This window comes from Panulirus ornatus, chromosome 11, assembly GCF_036320965.1.
Source record: "Panulirus ornatus isolate Po-2019 chromosome 11, ASM3632096v1, whole genome shotgun sequence".
Taxonomy (NCBI): domain Eukaryota; kingdom Metazoa; phylum Arthropoda; class Malacostraca; order Decapoda; family Palinuridae; genus Panulirus; species Panulirus ornatus.
In genome coordinates this window covers 25,765,372-25,778,532 of record NC_092234.1, presented here as the reverse complement: position 1 = coordinate 25,778,532, position 13,161 = coordinate 25,765,372, and the positions used below count along the sequence as shown (strand labels likewise).

General features: G+C 40.8%; 1 protein-coding gene across 1 annotated transcript in view; it reads left to right on the top strand.

Annotated features, from left to right (window-relative positions):
- Positions 1 to 6,251: 6,251 nt before the first annotated feature.
- The window catches only part of LOC139751133 (uncharacterized), a 33,096-nt gene continuing 26,186 nt past the window's right edge, over positions 6,252 to 13,161 (top strand). The window contains exon 1 of the mRNA XM_071666233.1: positions 6,252 to 6,526. Coding sequence (XP_071522334.1) covers positions 6,252 to 6,526 — 275 coding nt within the window. The remainder of the gene's footprint in view (positions 6,527 to 13,161) is intronic.

The window sequence follows — 13,161 nt, the reverse complement described above, 5'->3', positions numbered from 1 at the left end:
TGCACTTACAGCTTATTGGGTTTCATATATATATTTATATATATATATATATATATATATATATATATATATATATATATATATATATATATATATATATATATATATATATATACACGCAAATATACATACCTATACATATCATTGTACACATATATATACACACACAGACATATACATATATACACATGCATATAATTCATACTGTCTGCCTTTATTTGGTCCCATCGCCACATCGCCACACATGGAATAACAACCCCCTCCCCCCTCATGTGTGCAAGGTAGCGCTAGGAAAAGACAACAAAGGCCCCATTCGTTCACACTCAGTCTCTAGCTGTCATGTAATGATGCACCGAAACCACAGTTCCCTTTCCACATCCAGGCCCCACAAAACTGTCCATGGTTTACCCCAGACGCATCACATGCCCTGGTTCAATCCATTGACAGCACGTCGACCCCGGTATACCACATCGTTCCAATTCACTCTATTCCTTCCACGCCTTTCACACTCCTGCATATTCAGGCCCCGATCACTCAAAATATTTTTCACTCCACCTTTCCACCTCCAATTTAGTCTCCCACTTCTACTCGTTCCCTCCACCTCTGACACATATATCCTCTTGGTCAATCTTTCCTCACTCATTCTCTCCATGTGCCCAAACCATTTCAAAACACCCTCTTCTGCTCTCTCAACTACACTCTTTTCATTACCACACATCTCTCTTACCCTATTATTACTTACTCGATCAAACCACCTCACACCACATATTGTCCTCAAACATCTCATTTCACTCACATCCACCCTCGCCCGCACAACTCTATCCATAGCCCACGCCTCGCAACCATATAAATTTGTTGGAACCACTATTCCTTCAAACATACCCATTTTTGCTTTCCGAGATAATGTTCTCGACTGCCACACATTCTTCAACGCTCCCAGAACTTTCGCCCCCTCCCCCACCCTATGATTCACTTCCTCTTCCATGGTTCCATCCGCTGCCAGATCCACTCCCAGATATCTAAAACACTTTACTTCCTCCAGTTTTTCTCCATTCAATCTTACCTCCCAATTGACTTGACCCTCAATCCTACTGTATCTAATAACCTTGCTCTTATTCGCATTTACTCTCAGCTTTCTTCTTTCACACACTTTACCAAACTCATTCACCAGTTTCTACAGTTTCTCACACGAATCAGCCACCAACGCTGTATCATCAGCGAACAACAACTGACTCCCTTCCCAATCTCTCTATTCCACAACAGACTGCATACTTGCCCCCCTTTCCAAAACTCTTGCATTTACCTCCCTAACAACCCCATCCATAAACAAATCAAACAACCATGGAGACATCACACACCCCTGCCGCAGACCTACATTCACTGAGAACCAATAACTTTCCTCTCTTCCTACACGTACACATGCCTTATATCCTCGATAAAAACTTTTCACTGCTTCTAACAACTTGCCTCCCACATCATATATTCTTAATACCTTCCACAGAGCATCTCTATCAACTCTATCATATGCCTTCTCCAGATCCATAAATGCTACATACAAATCCATTTGCTTTTCTAAGTATTTCTCACATACATTCTTCCAAGCAAACACCTGATCCACACATCCTCTACCACTTCAGAAAGCACACTGCTCTTCCCCAATCTGATGCTCTGTACATGCCTTCACCCTCTCAATAAATACCCTCCCATATACTTTCCCAAGAATACTCAACAAACTTATACCTCTGTAATTTGAGCACTCACTTTTATCCCCTTAGCTTTTGTACAATAGCACTATGCAAGCAATCCGCCAATCCTCAGGCACCTCACCATGAGTCATATATACATTAAATAACCTTACCAACCAGTCAACAATACAGGAACCCCCTTGTTTAATAGATTCCACTGCAATACCATCCAAACCCGCTGCATTGCTGGCTTTCATATTCCGCAAAGCTTTTACTACCTCTTCTCTGTTTACCAAATCATTTTCCCTAACTCTCTCACTTTGCACACCACCTACACCAAAACACCCTATATCTGCCACTCTATCATTAAACACATTCAAGAAACCTTCAAAATACTCGCTACTTCTCACATCACCACTACTCGTTATTACCTCCCCATTTGCTCCTTTCACTGAAGTTCTCATTTGTTCCCTTGTCTGACGCACTAATAATTATTTACCTCCTTCCAAAACATGTTTTTATCCTCCCTAAAATTTAATGATACTCACACTCCAATCGCTATATATATATATATATATATATATATATATATATATATATATATATATATATATATATATATATATATATATATATATATATTTTTTTTTTTTTTTTTTTTTTGCTTTGTCGCTGTCTCCCGCGTTTGCGAGGTAGCGCAAGGAAACAGACGAAAGAAATGGCCCAACCCACCCCCATACACAAGTATATACATACGTCCACACACGCAAATATACATACCTACACAGCTTTCCATGGTTTACCCCAGACGCTTCACATGCCTTGATTCAATCCACTGACAGCACGTCAACCCCGGTATACCACATGGCTCCAATTCACTCTATTCCTTGCCCTCCTTTCACCCTCCTGCATGTTCAGGCCCCGATCACACAAAATCTTTTTCACTCCATCTTTCCACCTCCAATTTGGTCTCCCTCTTCTCCTCGTTCCCTCCACCTCCGACACATATATCCTCTTGGTCAATCTTTCCTCACTAATTCTCTCCATGTGACCAAACCATTTCAAAACACCCTCTTCTGCTCTCTCAACCACGCTCTTTTTATTTCCACACATCTCTCTTACCCTTACGTTACTCACTCGATCAAACCACCTCACATCACACATTGTCCTCAAACATCTCATTTCCAGCACATCCATCCTCCTGCGCACAACTCTATCCATAGCCCACGCCTCGCAACCATACAACATTGTTGGAACCACTATTCCTTCAAACATACCCATTTTTGCTTTCCGAGATAATGTTCTCGACTTCCACACATTCTTCAAGGCTCCCAGAATTTTCGCCCCCTCCCCCACCCTATGATCCACTTCCGCTTCCATGGTTCCATCCGCTGCCAGATCCACTCCCAGATATCTAAAACACTTCACTTCCTCCAGTTTTTCTCCATTCAAACTCACCTCCCAATTGACTTGACCCTCAACCCTACTGTACCTAATAACCTTGCTCTTATTCACATTTACTCTTAACTTTCTTCTTCCACACACTTTACCAAACTCAGTCACCAGCTTCTGCAGTTTCACACATGAATCAGCCACCAGCGCTGTGTCATCAGCGAACAACAACTGACTCACTTCCCAAGCTCTCTCATCCCCAACAGACTTCATACTTGCCCCTCTTTCCAAAACTCTTGCATTTACCTCCCTAACAACCCCATCCATAAACAAATTAAACAACCATGGAGACATCACACACCCCTGCCGCAAACCTACATTCACTGAGAACCAATCACTTTCCTCTCTTCCTACACGTACACATGCCTTACATCCTCGATAAAAACTTTTCACTGCTTCTAACAACTTTCCTCCCACACCATATATTCTTAATACCTTCCACAGAGCATCTCTATCAACTCTATCATATGCCTTCTCCAGATCCATAAATGCTACATACAAATCCATTTGCTTTTCTAAGTATTTCTCACATACATTCTTCAAAGCAAACACCTGATCCACACATCCTCTACCACTTCTGAAAGCACACTGCTCTTCCCCAATCTGATGCTCTGTACATGCCTTCACCCTCTCAATCAATACCCTCCCATATAATTTACCAGGAATACTCAAGAAACTTATACCTCTGTAATTTGAGCACTCACTCTTATCCCCTTTGCCTTTGTACAATGGCACTATGCACGCATTCCGCCAATCCTCAGGCACCTCACCATGAGTCATACATACATTAAATAACCTTACCAACCAGTCAACAATACAGTCACCCCCTTTTTTAATAAATTCCACTGCAATACCATCCAAACCTGCTGCCTTGCCGGCTTTCATCTTCCGCAAAGCTTTCACTACCTCTTCTCTGTTTACCAAATCATTTTCCCTAACCCTCTCACTTTGCACACCACCTCGACCAAAACACCCTATATCTGTCACTCTATCATCAAACACATTCAACAAACCTTCAAAATACTCACTCCGTCTCCTTCTCACATCACCACTACTTGTTATCACCTCCCCATTTGCGCCCTTCACTGAAGTTCCCATTTGCTCCCTTGTCTTACGCACTTTATTTACCTCCTTCCAGAACATCTTTTTATTCTCCCTAAAATTTAATGATACTCTCTCACCCCAACTCTCATTTGCCATTTTTTTCACCTCTTGCACCTTTCTCTTGACCTCCTGTCTCTTTCTTTTATACATCTCCCACTCAATTGCATTTTTCCCTGCAAAAATCGTCGAAATGCCTCTCTCTTCTCTTTCACTAATACTCTTACTTCTTCATCCCACCACTCACTACCCTTTCTAATCAACCCACCTCCCACTCTTCTCATGCCACAAGCATCTTTTGCGCAATCCATCACTGATTCCCTAAATACATCCCATTCCTCCCCCACTCCCCTTACTTCCATTGTTCTCACCTTTTTCCATTCTGTACTCAGTCTCTCCTGGTACTTCCTCACACAGGTCTCCTTCTCAAGCTCACTTACTCTCACCACCCTCTTCACCCCAACATTCACTCTTCTTTTCTGAAAACCCATACAAATCTTCACCTTAGCCTCCACAAGATAATGATCAGACATCCCTCCAGTTGCACCTCTCAGCACATTAACATCCAAAAGTCTCTCTTTCGCACGCCTGTCAATTAACACGTAATCCAATAACGCTCTCTGGCCATCTCTCCTACTTACATAAGTATACTTATGTATATCTCGCTTTTTAAACCAGGTATTCCCAATTATCAGTCCTTTTTCAGCACATAAATCTACAAGCTCTTCACCATTTCCATTTACAACACTGAACACCCCATGTATGCCAATTATTCCCTCAACTGCCACATTACTCACCTTTGCATTCAAATCACCCATCACTATAACCCGGTCTCGTGCATCAAAACCACTAACACACTCATTCAGCTGCTCCCAAATCACTTGCCTCTCTTGATCTTTCTTCTCATGCCCAGGTGCATAAGCACCAATAATCACCCACCTCTCTCCATCAACTTTCAGTTTTACCCATATTAATCGAGAATTTACTTTCTTACACTCTATCACATACTCCCACAACTCCTGTTTCAGGAGTATTGCTACTCCTTCCCTTGCTCTTGTCCTCTCACTAACCCCTGACTTTACTCCCCAGACATTCCCAAACCACTCTTCCCCTTTACCCTTGAGCTTCGTTTCACTCAGAGCCAAAAGATCCAGGTTCCTTTCCTCAAACATACTACCTATCTCTCCTTTTTTCACATCTTGGTTACATCCACACACATTTAGGCACCCCACTCTGAGCCTTCGAGGAGGATGAGCACTCCCCGCGTGACTCCTTCTTCTGTTTCCCATTTTAGAAAGTTAATACAAGGAGGGGAGGATTTCTGGCCCCCCGCTCCCGTCCCCTCTAGTCGCTTTCTACGACACGCGAGGAATACGTGGGAAGTATTCTTTCACCCCTATCCCCAGGGATAATATACATATATATATACATACATATACAAATACACACACATACACATACATACGCACATATACACACACACACACATACATATATATACATATGAAAAATGTAAGACACAATTTAGAAAACTGAAACTTCTAGCTTGAAATGAATGAAAAAAATGAATGTCACATAATGGTTCAACCTCTGGCTATGGAAAAAAGGAAATGTATAATTTATTTACACAAACGTCAATAGCAGTTCTCATCAATTTAACCACTGTATCAATAGGCTTCAATGTCTAAGCTACATTTTTCTCCAATTTCACTATTTTCCTTCACATTTTCAATTGTGTCTGAAGGTTCTACTTCAAGAGTGATTGTTTTTCCAGTAAGGGTCTTCACATCTTGGTTACATCCACACACATTTAGGCACCCCACTCTGAGCCTTCGAGGAGGATGCTTTACTTATGGTGCTGACTTCCCGTTGCAGGAATTTGGAGTCAGTCTGGCGGCTCCTGATGAAACGTTCCATTGTTTACCCCTGGCTGTCACCTGGCGGCAGGTGGGTAGGCAGCAGGTGGCTGACAGAAAAGCCGAGGTGTTGATGAGGGGTAACACAATCTCTGTGATGGATGCAATGAAGAGGAGGTTGGTGGAGGTGCCCCATCTCAGGCTTCCTGGACTCAGCAGTCTGGGTTCCCAAAAGCATGTCACCATCTCACACGATGCCACCTCTCAGTATGATGTAAGTAGAGCGCAGACATTGTCCCGAGAACTTCCACCTGTGAGCAGCATTGTTGGTGAAGTAGATGGTGATGCACTTGAGGCATCATTAGGTCACCGATACTTTAAGAAGATGCAACAGGCACGAGAAGGTTCACCATCTTCACCAGCATCACCGAAGTCTGCACATAGTGTATCCGTATATTTATGTATATATATATATATATATATATATATATATATATATATATATATATATATATATATATATATATATATATATATATATATATATATATATATATATATATACATATATATATATATATATATATATATATATATATATATATATATATATATATATATATATATATATATATATATATATATATATATATATATATATATATATATATATATATATATATACATATATATATATACATATATATATATATATATATATATATATATATATATATATATATATATATATATATATATATATATATATATATATATATATATATATATATATATATATATATACATATATATATATATGTTTGAAGGAATAGTGGTTCCAACATTGTTGTATGGTTGCGAGGCGTGGGCTATGGATAAAGTTGTGCGCAGTAGGGTGGATGTGCTGGAAATGAGATGTTTGAGGACAATGTGTGGTGTGAGGTGGTTTGATCGAGTAAGTAACGTAAGGGTAAGAGAGATGTGTGGAAATAAAAAGAGCGTGGTTGAGAGAGCAGAAGAGGGTGTTTTGAAATGGTTTGGGCACATGGAGAGAATGAGTGAGGGAAGATTGACCAAGAGGATATATGTGTCGGAGGTGGAGGGAACGAGGAGAAGTGGGAGACCAAATTGGAGGTGGAAAGATGGAGTGAAAAAGATTTTGTGTGATCGGGGCCTGAACATGCAGGAGGGTGAAAGGCGGGCAAGGAATAGAGTGAATTGGATCGATGTGGTATACCGGGGTTGACGTGCTGTCAGTGGATTGAATCAGGGCATGTGAAGCGTCTGGGGTAAACCATGGAAAGCTGTGTAGGTATGTATATTTGCGTGTGTGGTCGTATGTATATACATGTGTATGGGGGTGGGTTGGGCCATTTCTCTCGTCTGTTTCCTTGCGCTACCTCGCAAACGCGGGAGACAGCGACAAAGCAAAAAAAAAAAAATATATATATATATATATATATATAAATATATATATATATATATATATATATATATATATATATATATATATATATATATATATATATATATATATATATATATATATATATATATATATATATATATATATATATATTAAGAATATATGGTGTGGGAGGCAAGTTGTTAGGAGCAGTGAAAAGTTTTTATCGAGGATGTAAGGCATGTGTACGTGTAGGAAGAGAGGAAAGTGATTGGTTCTCAGTGAATGTAGGTTTGCGGCAGGGGTGTGTGATGTCTCCATGGTTGTTTAATTTGTTTATGGATGGGGTTGTTAGGGAGGTGAATGCAAAAGTTTTGGAAAGAGGGGCAAGTATGAAGTCTGTTGGGGATGAGAGAGCTTGGGAAGTGAGTCAGTTGTTGTTCGCTGATGATACAGCGCTGGTGGCTGATTCATGTGAGAAACTGCAGAAGCTGGTGACTGAGTTTGGTAAAGTGTGTGAAAGAAGAAAGTTAAGAGTAAATGTGAATAAGAGCAAGGTTATTAGGTACAGTAGGGTTGAGGGTCAAGTCAATTGGGAGGTGAGTTTGAATGGAGAAAAACTGGAGGAAGTGAAGTGTTTTAGATATCTGGGAGTGGATCTGACAGCGGATGGAACCATGGAAGCGGAAGTGGATCATAGGGTGGGGGAGGGGGCGAAAATTTTGGGAGCCTTGAAGAATATATATATATATATATATATATATATATATATATATATATATATATATATATATATATACATATATATATATATATATATATATATATATATATATATATATATATATATATATATATATATATATATATATATATATATCTATGTATATATTATAGTGATGGGTGATTTGAGTGCAAAGGTGAGTAATGTGGCAATTGAGGGAATAATTGGTGCGCGTGGGGTGTTCAGTGTTGTAAATGAAAATGGTGAGGAACTTGTAGATTTATGTGTTTAAAAAGGACCGGTGATTGGGAATCACTGCTTTAAAAAGAGAGATATACATAAGTATACGTATGTAGTAGGAGAGATGGCCAGAGAGCGTTATTGGGTTACGTGCTAATTGATAGGAGCGCGAAAGAGAGACTTTTGGATGCAAATGTGCTGAGAGGTGCAACTGGAGGGATGTCTGATCATTATCTTGTGGAGGCGAAACTGAAGATTTGTAGAGGTTTGGGGGGAAGAGAGTGCTGAGAGTAAGTGAGCTTGGGAAGGAGACCTATTGAGGAAGTACCAGTAGAGACTGAGTACAGAATGGAAAAAGGTGAGAACAAAGGACGTAGAGGGAGTGGTGGAGGAATGGGATGTATTTAGGGAAGCAGTGATGGCTTGTGGAAAAGATGCATGTGGCATGAGAAGCGTGGGAGGTGGGCAGATTAGAAAGGGTAGTGAGTGGTGGGATGAAGAAGTAAGATTGTTAGTGAAAGAGAAGAGAGAGGCATCTGGACGATTGTTGCAAAGAAATAATGGAAATAACTGGGAGATGTATAAAATAAAGAGGCAGGAGATCAAGAGAAAGGTGCAAGTGGTGAAAAAGAGGGCAATGAGAGTTGGGGTGAGAGAGTAACATTAAATTTTAGGGGGAATAAAACGATGTTTTGGAAGGAGGTAAAGAAAGTGCGTAAGACAAGGGAACAAATGGGAACATCAGTGAAGGGGGCTAGTGGGGAGGGGATTGCAAGTAGTAGTGATGTGAGAAGGAGATGGAGTGAGTATTTTGAAAGTTTGTTCAATGTGTTGGATGATAGAGAGGCAGAAATAGGGTGTTTTGGTCGAGGTGGTGTGCAAATTGAGAGGGTTAGGGAGAATGATTTGGTAAACAGAGAAGGGGTAGTAAAAGCTTTGCGGAAGATGAAAGCAGGCAAGGCAGCGGGTTTGGATGGTATTGCAGTGGAATTTATGAAAAATGGGGTGACTGTATTGTTGACTGGTTGGTAAGATTATTTATTGTATTGTATGTGTAACTCATGGTGAGGTGCCTGAGGATTGGCGGAAAGCTTGCATAGTGCCATTGTACAAAGGCAAAGGGGATAAAAGTGAGGGCTCAAATTACAGGGGTATAAGTTTGTTGAATATTCCTGGGAAATTATATGAGAGGGTATTGATTGAGAGGGTGAAGGCATATATAGAGCCTCAGATTGGGGAAGAGCAGTGTGCTGTCAGAAGTTGTAGAGGATGTGAGGATCAGGTGTTTGCTTTGATGAATGTATGTGAGAAATACTTAGAGAGGCAAATGGATTTGTATGTAGCATTTATGGATCTGGAGAAGGCATATGACAGAGTTAATAGGGATGCTCTGAGGTAGGTATCAAGAATATATGGTGTGGGAGGCAAGTTGTTAGGAGCAGTGAAAGTTTTTATCGAGGATGTAAGGCATGTGTACGTGTAGGAAGAGAGGAAAGTGATTGGTTCTCAGTGAATGTAGGTTTGCGGCAGGGGTGTGTGATGTCTCCATGGTTGTTTAATTTGTTTATGGATGGGGTTGTTAGGGAGGTGAATGCAAGAGTTTTGGAAAGAGGGGCAAGTATGAAGTCTGTTGGGGATGAGAGAGCTTGGGAAGTGAGTCAGTTGTTGTTCGCTGATGATACAGCGCTGGTGGCTGATTCATGTGAGAAACTGCAGAAGCTGGTGACTGAGTTTGGTAAAGTGTGTGAAAGAAGAAAGTTAAGAGTAAATGTGAATAAGAGCAAGGTTATTAGGTACAGTAGGGTTGAGGGTCAAGTCAATTGGGAGGTGAGTTTGAATGGACAAAAACTGGAGGAAGTGAAGTGTTTTAGATATCTGGGAGTGGATCTGGCAGCGGATGGAACCATGGAAGCGGAAGTGGATCATAGGGTGGGGGAGGGGGCGAAAATTCTGGGAGCCTTGAAGAATATATATATATATATATATATATATATATATATATATATATATATATATATATATATATATATATATATATATATATATATATATATATATATATATACATATATATATATATATATGTATGTATACATTATAGTGATGGGTGATTTGAGTGCAAAGGTGAGTAATGTGGCAATTGAGGGAATAATTGGTGCGCGTGGGGTGTTCAGTGTTGTAAATGAAAATGGTGAGGAACTTGTAGATTTATGTGTTTAAAAAGGACCGGTGATTGGGAATCACTGCTTTAAAAAGAGAGATATACATAAGTATACGTATGTAGTAGGAGAGATGGCCAGAGAGCGTTATTGGGTTACGTGCTAATTGATAGGAGAGCGAAAGAGAGACTTTTGGATGCAAATGTGCTGAGAGGTGCAACTGGAGGGATGTCTGATCATTATCTTGTGGAGGCGAAACTGAAGATTTGTAGAGGTTTGGGGGGAAGAGAGTGCTGAGAGTAAGTGAGCTTGGGAAGGAGACCTATTGAGGAAGTACCAGTAGAGACTGAGTACAGAATGGAAAAAGGTGAGAACAAAGGACGTAGAGGGAGTGGTGGAGGAATGGGATGTATTTAGGGAAGCAGTGATGGCTTGTGGAAAAGATGCATGTGGCATGAGAAGCGTGGGAGGTGGGCAGATTAGAAAGGGTAGTGAGTGGTGGGATGAAGAAGTAAGATTGTTAGTGAAAGAGAAGAGAGAGGCATCTGGACGATTGTTGCAAAGAAATAATGGAAATAACTGGGAGATGTATAAAATAAAGAGGCAGAAGATCAAGAGAAAGGTGCAAGTGGTGAAAAAGAGGGCAATGAGAGTTGGGGTGAGAGAGTATCATTAAATTTTAGGGGGAATAAAACGATGTTTTGGAAGGAGGTAAAGAAAGTGCGTAAGACAAGGGAACAAATGGGAACATCAGTGAAGGGGGCTAGTGGGGAGGGGATTGCAAGTAGTAGTGATGTGAGAAGGAGATGGAGTGAGTATTTTGAAAGTTTGTTCAATGTGTTGGATGATAGAGAGGCAGAAATAGGGTGTTTTGGTCGAGGTGGTGTGCAAATTGAGAGGGTTAGGGAGAATGATTTGGTAAACAGAGAAGGGGTAGTAAAAGCTTTGCGGAAGATGAAAGCAGGCAAGGCAGCGGGTTTGGATGGTATTGCAGTGGAATTTATCAAAAATGGGGTGACTGTATTGTTGACTGGTTGGTAAGATTAATTATTGTATTGTATGTGTAACTCATGGTGAGGTGCCTGAGGATTGGCGGAAAGCTTGCATAGTGCCATTGTACAAAGGCAAAGGGGATAAAAGTGAGTGCTCAAATTACAGGGGTATAAGTTTGTTGAATATTCCTGGGAAATTATATGAGAGGGTATTGATTGAGAGGGTGAAGGCATATACAGAGCCTCAGATTGGGGAAGAGCAGTGTGCTGTCAGAAGTTGTAGAGGATGTGAGGATCAGGTGTTTGCTTTGATGAATGTATGTGAGAAATACTTAGAGAGGCAAATGGATTTGTATGTAGCATTTATGGATCTGGAGAAGGCATATGACAGAGTTAATAGGGATGCTCTGAGGTAGGTATAAAGAATATATGGTGTGGGAGGCAAGTTGCTAGAAGCAGTGCAAAGTTTTAATCGAGGATTTAAGTCATGTGTACGTGTAGGAAGAGAGGAAGGTGATTGGTTCTCAGTGAATGTTTGTTTCCGACAGGGGTGCGTGATGTCTCCATGGTTGTTTAATTTGTTTATGGATAGGGTTGTTAGGGAGTTGAATGCAAGGGTTCTCGAACGAGGGGCAGGTATGCAGTCTGTTGTGGATGAGAGAGCTTGGGAAGTGAGTCAGTTGTTGTTCGCTGATGATACAGCGCTGGTGGCTGATTCATGTGAGAAACTGCAGAAGCTGGTGACAGAGTTTGGTAAAATTTGTGAAAGAAGAAAGCTGAGAGTAAATGTGAATAAGAGCAAGGTTATCAAGTACAGTAGGGTTGAGGGACAAGTCTCTTGTGAGGTAAGTTTGAATGGAGAAAAACTGGAATAAGTGAAGTGTTTTAGATATCTGGGAGTGGATTTGGCAGCGGATGGAACCATGGAAGCGGGAGTGAATCATAGGATGGGGGAGGGGGCGAAAGTTCTTGGAGCGTTGAAGAATGTGTGGAAGTCGAGAACGTTATCCTGGAAAGAAAAAATTGGTATGTTTGAAGGAACAGTTGTTCCAACAATGTTATATGGTTGCGAGGCGTGGGCTTTAGATAGAGTTGTGTGGAGGAGGGTGGATGTGCTGGAAATGAGATGTTTGAGGACAGTATGTAGTGTGAGGTGGTTTGATCGAGTAAGTAATGAAAAGGTAAGAGAGATGTGTGGTTATAAAAAGAGTGTGGTTGAGAGAGCAGAAGAGGGTGTTTTGAAATGGTTTGGTCACATGGAGAGAATGGGTGAGAAAAGATTGACAAAGAGGATATTTGTGTCAGAGGTGGAGGGAACGAGGAGAAGTAAGAGACCAAATTGGAGGTGGAAAGATGGAGTGAAAAAGATTTTGAGTGATCGGGGTCTAAACGTGCAGGAGGGTGAAAGGCGTGCAAGGAATAGAGTGAATTGGAAGGATGTGGTATACCGGGGTCGATGTTCTGTCAATGGACTGAGTTAGGGCATGTGAAACGTCTGGGGTAAAGCATGGAAAGTTTTGTGGGGCCTGGATGTGGAAAGGGAGCTG